Source organism: Nannobrachium achirus (genome assembly GCF_963921795.1).
Source record: "Nannobrachium achirus genome assembly, chromosome: 13".
Taxonomy (NCBI): domain Eukaryota; kingdom Metazoa; phylum Chordata; class Actinopteri; order Myctophiformes; family Myctophidae; genus Nannobrachium; species Nannobrachium achirus.
In genome coordinates, this window is record NC_137833.1 from 24,126,154 (window position 1) to 24,142,667 (window position 16,514).

Consider the following 16,514-nt stretch of genomic DNA (forward strand, 5'->3'; position numbering starts at 1 on the left):
ATATATATATATATATATATATATATATATATATATATATATATATATATATATATATATTTATGTAATATTTTAAATTATGTGAACCTGACACTGAAATCCCCTTTTAAAGGGATATTTCACTTTTTAAAAAAAATTCCTCCTTTTCCCTTGATGGCATGGGACTTGAACCTGCAGTTTGTCTGTAGCAGAGGGCTGATCAAGCGCACCACACCATTGAGCCATGGCACCTTTGGGCCCTCAACAGGTATCTCCTGGTGCTTTTGACTTGTTCTCTTGTATTTTACCCTTGAAAATGTCAAAGTAGTCCTGCATCAAATTGTAGGAGGACTGAGATTTGAACATGGAACATCTGCACTGAGAGTCTGATCTTCAGACCACTACACTAGTCTCTCAACGCAGGATTCTCTAGAGCTTTTGACTAATCCTTTAAATTTGTATTATAATATATATAATATATTATATATTTGGCCTTGGAAATGTATTCAAGTAAGAGTAATACGTATCAAAATATGTGTCATGACTCATGAGACCTTTAAGTACCAACTATTGTACAGTTTAATACAGCAGTTCAGTTCATAGGAAAAAAACACAAACAAATAATGACAGGTCAACAGTGCAACTACAGTAGTATACAATAAACTGTGCCAGAATACACAATTAATGTGATTTGACAGCTGTATATTGTGATATAAAAGGTGATTCAATATTCATTGAGTTACCCAAAGAATGAAAATACAGTAATCTGTTCTGAAGTCCATCGGGTGCCACCCCGTGCAAGTCTCATCACAGGAGACCAACCATTTATCAGAGGTTGCATACTTTCAGGAAGATATTATCTCTTGATGAACTTGTAGCAAAGTCTCTCCACATACCCCAGGTCCCTAAGCAATCGCTGGAATAGAGGGTTAGCCCACAGTTGTAGGATTAGGCTTTGGCCAACAGTTTGCAGAGGGAAATGGCTTGACCTTCAATTGTATTATTGGAGAGGTTAACTTCCACTGATCTAGCAGTGAAACAGGTGCAATATGTTCGCTAAAAGCCTTTGAAATAATCAAAAATAATGGTTTGAAAACCTACACACCACATAAAGAAGAGGTGTTGGGATAAATGGTATGAATTTTGAATATTGCAGACTGTGAACTAGAGTACTTTGCCTTGAACTGAATTAGCATCAGTGAATATGAATGGCATTGCTAGTTGAGAGAAAAGTTATCTATGGCTTGCATAACACTTAAAGGTGATACACCATGAAATTTCACATTTCCTATTTTAAAACCTTTTTTTGGGGTCCCACTAGCACCTTCTATCCTCACAAAGTCCCATTTCTGACCGTTGTGTCTTTCTCTGGTTTTGGGAAGGCGGAGGTTAAAAGCATCCCACGGGTTCTCAAAACAGGCTGTCCAGATTTGCTGCCGTCTTTGAGGGGGGGGGGGGGGGGGGCGCAGTTCAGGCCAAACAATTCAAAAATGAGAGAGGCTCTCTATTCAGGAGTGGTAATTTAGCCTCAAACCTTTTGAAAAACGTTTTTGAGACATAAACAATATGACATAAATACTTTTTAAATGCATGGTGTATCACCTTTAAAGGAGTTGCCAAGCATAAGTAAAGTTTGTGTGATTTTGATCAGAATGCAAAGCATCTATTTTCTTATCTATTCCCATTCCAAAGTGTACATTAGCTGGGAGTGTACATTCAATATGTGCAGGCTTGTTCTGGCTGAGGCACCGGAATGCATTTGCATGATCGCATGGGTGGGGCCCTGGGAAAGATGGTAGTAACGCTACTACGAGGGAAATTGTTACACTTTGATCCCGGCCATGGCCAAATGAGGGGAACCATGTAAGTTCTTGCCACTCATGCCACCAATGGCCAATTCTTCCTTCTTCTGTGAATGTTGTCTCGTAATGTCTAAGTGGACAGATTCATACACAGGCAAATCTCAACAACACAACTGGGACTTGCTGAGCTTCTCCCAGCCTGGCCTGATCGTGGCATTCACCTGGAATTTCACTGGCTGCAGAACCACCCCGAACTTCCCCTCCAGACTGGGCAGTGACTGACCCGCGGGCATAGTGAAGGTGAAGCGCTGTAACATCCAGGAGAGGAACAGGAAGAGCTCCATCTTGGCCAAGGCCTCCCCCAAACACACCCTGACCCCCGCACCGAACGGCAGATAGCTGGGTGAGGGGATAACCAGACCGGTACCGTCCTCGTCCAAAAAGCGGCCTTAAGGAAAGAATGTAACAGGCTGTTATAACAGTAGGGGTGTAACAATATGATACACATCACGATACATGGTTAACGATACGATACATGGGCGATATTGGTTCATTCATGGCGATACGATACGATTCGATTCAATGATTTAAAATCGATATACCGGTAGCAAAGATGGACAAACCCACCTTGACATGAACACAGAGATAACACACATGTATCGATAGACCAAGAGTAGCTACAGTATATGGAATGGAAAGGTAATTAGACCCCTCTTTTTCATTTTCAATACCGATTATCGCAGTGTAAAACGATACGCTACAAAGCCAAAACGGTACGATATTTTGCTTTTGCAAACAATGTAGTTGATCATTGCAAATTAAAATCGATGTTTTGATTCGGTTACTATATCGTTACACCCCTATATAACAGTCTATGTATCTATTGGTATGCCAGTCTGGATGCTCAACTTAGAACTTGTTTTTATATGTTTATATATCAATGTGTATTATGTATCAAAAAAGCGCCTGGGTTAAGGCAAGACCCGCCCGCGGAAGCTTGTGATTGGCTGAACCGGAGGTAGGGAGCGCTCTGCTGTGTTCACTTGGACCGCGCGGAGGTGCCTAAAGCCGATTTACTATTCTGGTCCCCTGGTTTACAACTCTAACTCAGTCGGCTCAAGCGGACTTCATAACGCTCGACAGGGCGACTTGCTCGCTTTAGCTTGCTCAGCGGTGTCTCATGTGGCTCAAGTCTGCTTGAGACGGTGCGCCTCCGTCGTCTCCACCGAAAACAAGCCCTCCTTGTACAGTTTCCTCCAAAAACAAGTGCTCCTTTAAAAGAACCTGCCTTAACCCAGGCGCCTTTTTGATAGACGCTTTTTATATCAAATATACAAGCTCACACCGAGGCTAGATTGGCTATTCTCAAAATCATTTTGAATGTTTAGTTAAGTGGTTCAGTGGTAAGTTCTTAAACTGTCCGACTCCGAGCTAACTCAGGATGTGACAGAAACCATGGTGATCAAATCATCATGATTATAATTATATTATTCTCACCAGGGTCAAAGAGCTCTGGGTTCTTCCACTCCTTTTCGTCATGGTGCAGTGACCACAGGTTGATGATGACCCGAGCTCCTTTCCTCACTGTGTACTCCCCAATGCTAGACAGAGAGACAGATGGATGAGATCATATAAAATGGTCTGATTATCTTTGAGGGGAAATGTGATAACATTTAGCCAGATTTGAAAATGAATGCCTGTGTTGTTATTCTCAGCCTTATGGGGGCCAAAGCCTGGAAAAGCCAGCCTAAATCTCGCCAGCTCAGTTTTCTCTATGAGTTATTTAATCTGGACAAACAAAGAGAAGATGTTTTTGCTCTGCAATTTACCAACTAGATCTGCTAGCTGGTGTCACCAGATTCTCTGCAGTTCCTATTCACTGCTCAGTGTGCATTGGGGCATTCACCAAATATTCGAATATTCGAATATCAAAGTCACTATTCAACATTGTTCACCGAAGTCGAATATTCGCTTATTTTATTTTTTATTGTTTTCTCTTTAAAAGGTATATAGTATATAATGCTTGGCTAGATAGGAAGTCATAAGAATGAGTTGACAATGCCCCTGGTGGATGAAGTTGTTAATACCATGGGTTCTCAAACCTTTTTAGGCTGTGACCCCCAAAATAAACATATTTGAACTGGGGACCCCCACCCTGACAAGCACTTGGAATTGTAGGTATTACATTTAATGTGGGGCGGCATAGCTCAGGGGTAGAGAAACCGTTATTAGAGCACGAAGGGTTCCTGAAGGGTTCCCAGTTCGAATCCGGGCTCCCCCTGAGTTAATGTCGAAGAGTCCTTGGGCAAGACTCTGAACCCCTAATTGCTCCCGGTGAGTAGGTTGGTGCCTTGCATGGTTTCCTCCACCACCGGTGTATGAATATGTGCGTGAATGGGTGAATGTAATGCACAATCTCTGTAAAGCGCTTTGGATAAAAGCGCTATATAAATGCACCATTTACCATTTATTTACCATTTAATGTGACTCGTGAAGACATTGTGAAAATAGCCGATCTACATGCTCACAACGCCTCGCGCTGCGAGGCGTTGTGAGCATGTAGATCGGCTATTTTCACAATGTTCGCCTCTTGCTTACTTAATATTTGACAGTTTGTCCAGTCCTGTCGAATATTCGACTATTCGAATACTTTGAGGTCGAATAATTCGAATACTAAAAATCACTATTCGTGAATGCCCTAGTCCTAGTGTGCATATCATTTGCGTTGTGTGTGTGAGCGTTGTGTGTGTGCGTGCGTGCGTGCGTGTGTGTCAAGCAGTACCTGGTGTCTGCGAGGGCTACATGGGGGATAAGAAGTGGGGCCACAGGGCGGATGCGCAACACCTCCCTGATGGTAGCCTGCAGGTAGGGTAGTCTGGCCCTATCACTGAGCTGAGGGGTCCTGTCTGCCCCCACGGTGAGGTCCAACTCCTCCTGGATACGACTCTGCACCTGAGAGCACAAAGACATTAAGTTCAATTCACATTCTAAAACTGAATTAAATGTTTTCTTCCTCTGTGAATGATGCTTGTTATGTTAATTCCTATCAATATAATAAAAAGACCTGGGAAAGAAAGAATACAGCAGGGATTCTCAACTTGTTGTGTCTGGGGACCACTGGTGGGCCGTGATGGTATTGCAAGTGGGCCCCCAAATAATTGGCAAACCACTAAAGATTTTAATGATAATATAACATTAATATAAAATGATGTAAGAAATCATGACATGGTATTTTTTTATTAGTTTTTTAACCTTGAAATGAGTTTTCACTGTGATACAGAAGAATAGGAATACTGTATTGGCATGCGGCAGCTGAAGGTCACACTTACAGTAGTTTGGAGCTGGTGACACGCACTGAAAATAGCAGATCTACAAGCTCACAACGCACATTGTGCGTTCTAGGGTTAGGGTTTGAAATGGCAAATAATTGATAGAATGGCAATCATATGACCACTGTCGTCACAGGTATAGTAATACAAACATGTGTGTGTGTGTGTGTGTGTGTGTGTGTGTGTGTGTGTGTGTGTGTGTGCGTGTGCGTGCGTGCGCGCGCGTGTGTGCGCTCGCGCGCGTGTGTGATGCAGCTCCGTTGGTATACTGATGGTGAAGCTTTTACAGTGTTTATTTGGTCCATGTCTCTGGTTCATACCTGTGGATGGTGGATGAGGTAGGCAATGGCCCATTTGAGCACAGTGGTGGTGGTCTCCACCCCAGCTCCAAAGATGTCTCCCACCGTCATCAGGAGGTGGTCATCGCTGAGGCCCACTGTCTCTGCACTGAACTGGGCTGTGTTGTTGTTCTCAGCACTGTGCTTGGCTCTCAGCAGAACATCCAGCAGATCACGCTGCACATGGTCACTGTAGTCTGCCTACATGCACACCAGTGGCAGACAGTGAACTAAGTACATTTACTTGAGTACTGAACTTGCATATGTGCAAGTTTTGGGATTATTTGTTTTCATTGCAAACACATGACTTAGCTACATTTGAAAATCGAAATATTGTACTTTTGACGTTACATTTCTAGGAAGGGACTCTTGGGACCCAAACTTACAAAAATGTTTATTATGACTTCAGACCAATTTCATACTGTATATCGTTGCTGTCCAGCAGAAACCAGCTAACTCAAATTTTATTTCTTTTTTCTATAAATCAGTGCTATTGAACACCCTTTACGTCTGTGTGTTGGTTAAAAAAATGTAAAAACAATGAAAAGTAGTAAAAGGCGAACATTTTGGAGTTAGCTGGTTTCTGCCTGAGAGCAGAGATATGCTATTTTCTCATTGGGATGGTGGGGTGGCCGGCGGGTGGACCTCTGACAAATGCATAGATTAATTTGTTATAGGTAATCTTCCGTCCTCCGGTTACTTTAAGAAGCTTCTTCAAGTCTTAGAGCAGGGGTCGGTATAACTGTATACTCACAAAAGTGATTGCTTAAGCAAAGTTACAGGTGCAGATAGAAATGAATGCGTAATAATTTGGTCCATGGCCAGGCCCTGTCCTTGATTTGGAGGATGTGGTATTTGGAGGATTTTAGCAAATAAAAAACAAACGCTCTTTCGTTGTTCAAGGTCTCTTCTCTGTTACAGAGAGAATCCATGTATTGTTTAAGCCAGGCATGTGAAACTGGTTTTATTTATCTAAAGAGTAAAGTTGACAGTGAAAACAGTCAAATAAGAACCCTAACCCTAACCCTAACCCTAACCATCAAATTATTGGTTTAGGAATGCTACAAAAACACATCGGAAATGTTTTTTGGGGTGAACTATCCCTTTAAAGATTAAACCATATGCATGTCTAAGTTCACTGTACGCTTGTACAGTGAAACTGCAGTTTCATTTTAGATTGTTTCATTGTTTCATTTTAGATTGATTGATTTAATACATTGCTTGAACACAGTTTGCTAAAAGTACAGTGGTACGATTATACAATGATGTGTTTTGAAGCAGGGTATGGACTGGGAGTCACACTTATTGTCGCTGGCAGGCCAGTTCTTCTGGCCCACCAGCACCACTTCGCCTGTTGCCTTCTACTGTCTTAAAGAGTCCTACCTTGTGTTCATCATATTTCTTCTGAAGCAGACAGTCTCTGGTTGACACACACTGCTTCAAGAGGCGCAGGTCCGCATTGGGAAACACCTGAGAGTGACAGAGAGAAATGAGAAAGATGGATACATTTGTTTGGCAAACAGGCAAATAGGCAGGAGCTTAAACAGTCTTTTCTTTCTGGAATTACGCACCTGTAACCAGGGGAAGATGTCCACCAGGCTGTCCTTGGCCACCGTATCAATGATACCCTGGCTATAAAGCAGCATGGACTCAAACTCAGGATCACCACGGCGATAGGAGGAGTTGAAGCACAGGGCGCAGATGACATTGGTGACGGCCCGGGTGAGCTCTGGGGACATGTCCAACGCCTGGTTACGACAGGCCGCCTCAGACAGGGTGTCACACAGAGACTGGGCCTCATGGCAGACTGGGGGAGGGGTGAATGTGTATTTTAATGCTTTATTATTACTACTGCTTCTGTTACATAGAGATAAATAGGCCTTTATTGATCCCACGTGGGAAATGTAGTCACCACTGCAGTTATAGGAGTCACACAAGACACAAAGAACAGATGATGAAAACACAGCAAGATTGAAAGGAGGTGCAGGGACACCAGTAAAAGTGTAACATTGTCTTTTGTCCTTTGTCCACAGGGATAAGAGACACAAGAACCAGTTAGTAGAGAATACAGTAGTAAGCAATGCGTCACTTAATCTTTTTTGTTTTATCTATCTATCCATTTTAATCAAATAGTTATTTTTACATTTCTACCATTTTAATAGTTGTTTTACACTGCATTATCATGAGTCTGAGGAGGTTGAGAGATGTGGCCGGACAATAAGAGATGACAGACAAGAGACTACAGGGAAACGGAACTTAACTATTAAGCCATATTTCATGACCATTATAGGTGAAAGATTTTGCCTAAAATGACATGCTCAAAATAGGGACACCATTATACCATCATATTTGAGTGATTGAACAATTAAAACATACAGTAGCCATTATGCCTCTTTTTCTCACTCACTCAAAGTGAGAAAAATTAACTATAGGCGGCCTACCCACCGATCTTCTCTATGGATGTTGAGTCTTCTCCAAACATGTACAGGGCTTCATGTACCATCTTGCGGTGGAATCTCCAAACAGGGCTGTAATCTCCAAAGGCGATGTCTTTTCCATCTCTGGTGAGCAAATCTGTGGTTACCTGGATTAAACACGTGCAAATTAACAATTCATCGCAATTATTGCAATCCATTTCTTGAGAATTAAAACCACCCAGTGAAAAGAATATCTCCAGGCTATGCATTGTTGATACAGTTGTGTTTTTCCTCCTGGGGGATGAATAAAGGCAGTCTGCTGAGTAATAGCCCAGACTGGGCAACTTCAAATGATAGGCTACTACATAATAATAATAATAAAAGTGCTAATAATATAATGAAATCACCACCCACCGTTCTGGGTCTTCCTGCAAAGGTTTTTCCTTTCTTCATCAGCACCTCTTTGGCGTGTGCATGGTGGTTGACAATGATGACATTGTGGGAACCCATCATGAGGGAATACGTGTCTCCGTATGTCTGCTGCAGGTCCTGGAAAAGCATGTGTGGCTGACGCTCGCTCCGCAGACTCAGCAGACTGCCGATGATGGGGAGTGCGGGCAGGCGAGGAGGGCCCCCAGGGGCCCCCAGAGATGCCCTCCATGCCTGCAAGACCAGAAATGAAGCCAGCAGGACTGCCAAGATCAGGAGAGCGCACAAGCACCAATCCATGGTCTTATGGGAGAAGTCTGGCGTGCAAATAATGAAGGAGGAGGTCAAGCAGCACAGACGCAACTGTTAAACAGCGGAGCAGCCGGCAGAGTTTTATGCGCCTCCTTCGGTGCAATCTCCTTGACCCCCTCAAGTTCAACAACATCTCTGGCTGGCTGTGGTACAGTATCTGTGGTGGGAGTTGGCAATAAATCAAAGTGACATTTTATGTGATTATGCTGAATGTTACTTACGAGAGAGGGGGAGGGGGGGGGGGGGGGGTATTGTTTCAAAATGCTTTATACCCTGTTTATACCAGTAAGACTCCCTAAATCGGGAGATAAGCGACCGTCAGGTCGCATACACAGACTTTAGAAGGCAATGGTAGCCAATCAGGAAGGAATATGGGAAATGTGACAGATCCATGTTGACTTTAGAGATACTGTGTACCGCTTTGCGTGATTTTAGGGCAAAATCTGTAGGAGCAGTGTCCAAAAAAATCACTTTCATTGAAATGCATTGGCGGAACGCGGATTCCACTCTCATAGGTATTTTGGTGTGAGGGCACCCTTACTACATTTACATGTAGATTTAGATTATTATTGCAAAACATACATTAACCAGTAACCACTTCAGCCATACATACGCGATGCAACGCATTGTGAGCATGCAGATCTGCTATTTTCAAATCATTTTCATGAATTTGAAAACGTGAAATGGGACATTCTGCATAATGAGTACTTTTACTTTTGGTACTTCAAAGGAGTAGTTCAACCCCAAAATGACTTATTTTCTATTGATTAGTCACACCATGGAGACTTGAGTTCAATAATATTTTTTTGTATTTGTCGCATTCTTAAGACAAAATAAAATGTTTAAAGTAAATTTACCCCCATTTATTCTGGACGAGGACCCAAATGCATGGGCCTTGTAGATGGGGAGGGGACCCAAATACAATGGCCTGGATGGGGAGTCGGGGACCCATGCATTTGGGTCAGAATCAATGGGGGTAAATTTACTATAATCAATTGTTTGTCTTAGGAATGCGACAAATACAAAAAATATTATTGAACTCAAGTCTCCATGGTGTAACTAATCAATAGGAAAAAAAAAGTCATTTTGAGAGTGAACTACTCCTTTAAGTACATTGATGGCAATACTTTTGTACTTTTACTCAAGTACATTTTGAATTCCGGACTTTAACTTGAGTATTTCTAGATTACAGTATTGATACTTTTACAGAGTAAAACATGTGAGTACTTTTCCCACAACAGACTGTCAATTGTCTCACCCTCCTTCACATTCTCCTCTCGCCCAGTCATGAACTTCTTTATCACGGTATGTCCCTCCAAACGTGCCGTAGCTAAACAACAACAGCAAAGATGGCGTCAACAGAGTCCCATCAGCCGAGGTTCGGCCAGTCTGTTAAAGGTTTACTGTCTGATAAAGTGGGCTCTTGCAGCGGGGACGTCATTGCGTTGACCCGCCAGGTGCTGAAGGGCTCACGGAGTCAAGAGGTTAGACGCTGTTCAATTAAGAAAATCACATTTTGACTGGCTAATGCTACCCCGGGTTAGCAGCATCTGGTGGCAGCCCTCTATTCAGAAACACCCCTGTGGGTCTGATGTACTCTGACAGAATGTATCTTTGTTACGATATTCTTTAGAATTTCAAGTAAACGCTGCTGCTTTCTTGCAAAGTGCACTGCTGCTAGGAATTGGAATAATAGTGGCATTAATTAATAGAGGAAGTTGCAAGCTAGCTTCATTGTTGTTAGCCTCTTTCCATCTGTGTAGCTGTAGTGTTTACCAAATTAATGTTCTCCCCCCCTCAGCTACTTGGCCAAGCAGCCAGAAATATGGTTATCCAGGAGGATGCAATTCTGCACTCTGAAGATGTAAGTATAACAATAATGTATCATGATTCTAGCTAATATGATTATGAATGGGCTGGGCTGGCTTAGGGTGTATGTTATCCACGCTATTTACAGTACTCCTTCTGAGCCACAAGATGTCAGGAGATGACCAACATTATTGCCCTGTTATTTCCTTGCAGAGTCTGAGAAAAATGTCCATCATCACCACACATTTACAATATCAGTAAGTATTGATTGGGAATTTTCATATATGAATTTACCCAGCTAGAATGTAGGGAGACCCTTTAATGTTGCCTACATGCACATAAAATTACTGAAATGTATTCATGTCTCTCTTATCACCCAGACAAGAGGCCATTCAGAAAAAGTAAGTCTAAACATGAACATTGTTTATGTCTAGGGGGATGGGGACAGTAGGTTTGGGGTGGGGACTCCGCACTGAAAGCCATAACATGATACTGTATGACATGTCCATGCTGATTGTATTGTTATTGTTTTTCTTTTTTCAGTGTGGAGCACTCAAAAAACCTTCAGGAACAACTGAAACATTTGCTGAAATGACATTTTTGTTATACATTATTTGTTTTTTAACAGGACTGGAATAATTTTCTTTTTTGTTTTTCACTCAGCAGAAGTCATAAGGGTCATAAGGGTCCCTTTGGTTAAATTTGTACACCAAGTCAAATTAACCCATGATTCTACAGCGTATGTTTGACTGTATAGTGGACTCAAAATAATGCAACCTTTGTGCTGGCACAATGCCTAAATGCGTGTCCAACACTTACTGGAACTCACGATTCATATATAATTGTAAAACAATGAATTGTGACAGTTTTCTTCCCTCATGCGTTAAGTGTTCATTTATTTTTTAAAGTGACGTGCATGGAAAGCTGCAGGCATCAGTGTATGTCTGAAGGACAAGCAGCTGGCCACACTAGAGAACGCCCCTGAACTCCTCTAAAGGTTGCCTGAGCTCATGCTGCACCCAACACATAACATACAGTACTTTTAAATGTTGCACAGTAATTCAATGCAGTTATTGGCAAGTAAATGTATTGCTATTGCTATATTTTGCATTTAATCTTATTTGTATTCAATTTTACATTTTAACCTACGTTTTTCATTATAGTGTTTTATCACCATACAATTAAACAAATAAAGCACATGGATTGTGTGTGTCTTGGGTTATGCACTGGACGAGGGACATGTTTTAGGTTAATGCACAGCATAAGGGACATGTTTTAGGTTATGCACTGGGGAAAGAACATGGCTCCTGGACGCTGAATGCTAGTTCTTGCAGAAATTGTGTGCAAGGTCCCACATGCTGTGGTATAATGTGTGAGACCCACATTGGCTACAGGTTTGGTGTGCGTTTGCAGCCAATATTTGGAACCTTGAGCCAAAAGAATGTTCTACCTCCAGGGAAGAATGACACCATATCAGGTGCCCAAGGTCCTTAAAGGACTGATGGCCATGGTCTGGGCTCTGAATGCGTAGAGCTCTGCTCTCTCCTGCCTTGTGACCCCCCGCAAATCATTTGAAACTACAAAGGCAGTGCAAGGAGGCACTGTGCTTTGGTGGGACAAATCTGTATCCTTGAAAACTGATAAGGCCATAACCACTCCAGAGCTGCGTGTGTGGTGACGCATGTTCACTTTTGGTCACAATGTTTTTAAATTAAGATGCAACCGCAAAACATTGTGAAACTCAAAGAGAAATTATTTGTGAAAGCACACTTAAGGAGACACCTAAGCTGGTTTTACTTAATTGAACAACCATGGCAATTCACTTTAGATAGACAGCAAAGTATAAATTAGATGCAAGAATGCTGCTGTGGGCAGATAAACCTCTTGGTGTCAAACCACCACAAACCTGGAGTCACCACTTGTTATTCAAAAACGTTGGATTGCTTAAGATGTTCAGCACCCTCTGCTGGTTTAATGTTGTGTCTCAGCTGACAATGAGGGGACTTGCCAGCATATGTTTCAATATTTTTATTTATTTAAAAATTGAAATTGCCAAGTCACAATAATGCAATAGGGATGCTTTAACTGATCAGACTGTAGTCTTAACAGGTTCACTAGATATGACCCCAGTGGTCTTACTACACAGTAATATCTTGAGTTAATTTAACTTGAGTTAAATTAAGTTATTTTTTTGTATATCTTGTTAATGAAATGCACAGCATAAATATGTCTGACTATGACTATGGATAGTAATTAAAATCACATCCCACCTACTGTAACACAAATCCTTCAGTACAATTTTGTTAAAATGTCAATACTAGCTCAAAGCATCCCAAATGGAGCATCCCTGTTTATGTCTTGGACACTTAAAAAGGAAAGGAAGACAAAGGCAACTACAGATCATGCACAGAAAAAATAAAACAAAAAAAAAGGATTTACTAAAAGGATGTTCCAACCAGACATGATCTGTACAGAAAACTGCTGATAAACATCTTAATCACATACATTGTCAAAGAAAACTACTTATAAAACCACCTGTATGAGGAACTGACTGAAGAAAAACAAAAAAAAAACACCACCAACATGCAGAAAATAGTTATTTCCAGTGCATCACAATACAAAAAGGGCTTTTGGAGAAATATACCTGTACTGTGTATATATACAGATGGACAAACGATGGTTAAACGATTATTATAGATCTCTTTGAAATATATTATCTTTCAGTATGGGTTACTGCATTCTTTGCTGAGAATTTAAAAGTGCCACATACTGTAGCATTGTGGCCTAGTTTAACAGCAGCAACATGGATGCAACATATTTTTTAACACATCTTGCAAAACATTCATAAATGAAACAACTCGTCTGCAAAAACATGTCACTCACATTGAGACATTTAAACAACCTTTGACCCAGAGTACAGGAGTAAAAATAAGTCGCTTAACAGGAAATGTGATGAGGCAGTGTGTGCATCTACATGCTGAATACCATTAAGGCAACCCACATGCACACAAGGCTAAACGGATAACAGTATAATGATAAGAAATTACAGTGCTTGTTCAGTTAGTAAATTGAAATTAAATCCGTTTCTGCCTCTTCTATGAAGCCAGTACTCACAGTATGACAATCATTCCAGCAGATTATACCTAGTTTGGACCATAATCATGATTTAACACGGGTCTTTCCAAGTCAGCTCCGTAACAAACAACAAAGAATAAAATACCAAAATAATGCAGTTTAACCGTTCAAAATTATCGAATAAAAAAAGAACTGGGTGCAACATTTCTTCAATTTATACAGTCAATATGAAAAATAGGTAGCAAAGTTAGACTATGTTAAAAAAATAAAACATTCGCACAGCAGAACCTTGGTCTGACCTTTACTAATCTTACTTTACTATCTTCCACGGAGATTACCGACAGAGCTGTGGAATACTGGTGAAGGTAATATAATAATACAACAGGGAAGGCAGTGTGTGTACCCCGCATGCTTCTCAGAGCTCGTAACCTGAAGCTGTCATTGCGCTCTGGAGCAAGTTTCGGGTTTGCAGAGTTCGCAGGCCTGAACACATGTAATGTAACAGCTAATGGCGCATTCCTACTGACTGGATCTCAATGTGAGAGCCCATACAATCGTTCTGCTCAACAAGAGGGGGAAAAATATTTTAATGACTGCGTTTAGGACGAGGACAAGTTAGGATTAAGTGTAATCTAATCAAGGGATTCTCAGCTCTGGTCCTGGGTGCCTGCGGTATACTGATATATACATACAGGATGTAAAACCAACAGCTGTGCTGTTTCATAGGACCCGAGCTGGGAACCACAGCTCCATTATTCTATTTGACTGTACAGTTTGGCTCCAGTCCAAACATCCATGGAAGGGATTATTAGCTGTACAAGTTTAGCTTGAGTATGTTTAAGCCCAAGAGGTACAGCAGTGCAAATGGATGCAGCATAGCAATGGGGAGAGATAACAGTATAAGTGACAAATGCATACTGGTTTCTGTGGGCTAATGGCCTAATTATACTGTTGGCAAAAATGGCATCTGCTGAATAAAGTCACATTTTAAACTGCACAGTTTTTGACGTTCATCACTTCCTTGTCGTTGGGCGATGTATAAATTAGCCTCACACTTGCAGATTTCGTCCAAAAATTCCCTTGAGCCATAACCTACCCAAGTATACAAGAAAATAAATCAAATTGCAGACAGTGAAAGATCTACAGTTAACAGTTCGGAGTATGACCACTACCCCTGTGGGGTACCTCTTGACTGGTTTCAACATTCTGTTGGTGAGGTGATGATGTGTGGAAATCCTTGTCAACATCCTATCAGCTGTCTATACCACTAGAAACATTTAAACAACAATACTACTACTAATATGTATCTATAAATTCCAGGAATTTCTCCACTCTTTGACAAAATATGCCACAGTTCTAACATCATAGAATTGATGTCTTAGACATTTACAGTTATCTCACGGGTACTGCAATATGTACTCTTGACAACAGGTCATGACAACTATCTACTGTATACAGTATGAATGCATGGAATCTCTGCGGGGCTGCCCCCAAGCAAATCACCATAACTGTCTGACTGCATGTGTAGCATCAAGGACAGAGGGAGTGCAGTGTTGAGTGAGAAGTCTGTCAGATCGGTGGTTGTCCAGATACAGTACATCTATAAATCTAAAAGTCTCTGCATTTGTCTATGTCCCTTTTATGACCATATATGAAGGTCTATGTATGTATCTATCTGTCCTTCCGTCCACGTCTCTTTTATGCCCATAAATAAACTGTAGACTGGCCTCCAAGTATCATGACAAAGGGTACTGCACTAAATACTCTGACAACGGGTACTATTTAACCCAAGGGGCATGCATTCCCAATGGGCATTGCCCCAAATAATACTAATAATGAACAAAAACTAATTTGTTGGCTAGTTAGCTAAATCACAGTTGTTTTTCTGAAGGTTTATATAGTTTCTCATGGCAACAAACATGTTACAAACATGATGTTCACAAACACTTCATGAGCGGTGTTGTTTTCAGCCTGAAACCTGGAGTTATGTAAAGGGAGAGTGGCGACAACGTAAGTACTAAGTATTTGATCGTCATGTGACCCAAGTAGACCTCAGATAGTTCCAGTTACATGTTAAATGGATTCAGATGTGATAATATACATTCTTTTAATATCTTACCACTTACTCTGCCCTTTAAAAATGGCCACTTTCGGGCTTAACTGCCAAATTCACCCATAATAACAATAATAACGCACGCCCATGCACAGATCAGCCGTTCACAGCTTTCAAACTAAAGAATCTGCTTGTAAATCCGTTCAGGCATTCATGAGATAGCAGCCATCATGTTTTCTTCAAATGCAAACAAACATGGCTGCCATGTTTGAAAGATTGAGTTGGTTTGGGGGTCAAACATGCAATGTCACGATTGCGATCATGCCTAGTAGGTAGTAGGAAGTTTAAAAAAAAAAAAGATTAAAAAAAATAAGAATAATAAAATAAAATAAAACGTGTCTGACGCGTGACAGTGTCAGACAACGGGAATAACTCGGGGAACTCGGGAGGTGGCAGCAAATTTGTTAAATGTGCATGATTTATAGTGTTTGCTGCAAACTTCCAGGAACGGTTGAGAGGCTCCACAATCTGGAAATTGCTGTTAAAATTGGTCCATTGGAGTGAACGGTGTTGTTGCCACTCTGACTTTAGACCACTCTGCTGAAACCATCTACACATCACATTGTTCTGTAAATGTAATTTGTTGTAAATGTAACAATCCCAAAGGTAAATTAAAAACTGTTGTAAATGAGACCATGGCGGCTAGCCGTTCTGGAACTCCTTACCTGATTCTAATCTATATTCAGGTGACTTGCTCATGGGACTAACCTTCAGGTTGAAAGGAAACTATGGTATTCTCCATTATCTTCCCTGACTGCTTGTCTTCAAAGAACATTTACAATAGTTGAGAAAAATGAAACTTCGACATCTACGGGAGCGAAGAGAAGGGTAGACTTCTTCCTCAGCCCTCTCTCCTTCTGCATGTCTGTGGGCCCCTTCCTGTCACTTCACCTTTCTCTCCTTCTCCCTGT

The 16,514-nt window shown here is 41.2% G+C and overlaps 2 protein-coding genes across 2 annotated transcripts; one reads left to right on the top strand and one right to left on the bottom strand.

The window, feature by feature from the left end:
• Positions 1–1,942: 1,942 nt before the first annotated feature.
• Positions 1,943–9,895, bottom strand: cyp17a1 (cytochrome P450, family 17, subfamily A, polypeptide 1; the record flags this gene model as incomplete). The annotated part of the gene is made up of 9 exons (XM_080740642.1): positions 1,943–2,229; positions 3,279–3,382; positions 4,564–4,733; positions 5,431–5,649; positions 6,832–6,918; positions 7,020–7,255; positions 7,894–8,032; positions 8,280–8,557; positions 9,865–9,895. 9 exons carry the CDS (start codon positions 9,893–9,895, stop codon positions 1,943–1,945), a joined length of 1,551 nt encoding a protein of 516 aa, XP_080596768.1.
• Positions 9,896–9,955: 60 nt separating this feature from the next.
• borcs7 (BLOC-1 related complex subunit 7) lies at positions 9,956–11,553 on the top strand (the record flags this gene model as incomplete). The annotated part of the gene is made up of 5 exons (XM_080741154.1): positions 9,956–10,090; positions 10,408–10,470; positions 10,629–10,672; positions 10,796–10,816; positions 10,959–11,553. 5 exons carry the CDS (start codon positions 9,956–9,958, stop codon positions 11,008–11,010), a joined length of 315 nt encoding a protein of 104 aa, XP_080597280.1. The 3' UTR covers positions 11,011–11,553.
• Between the last annotated feature and the right edge of the window lie 4,961 nt (positions 11,554–16,514).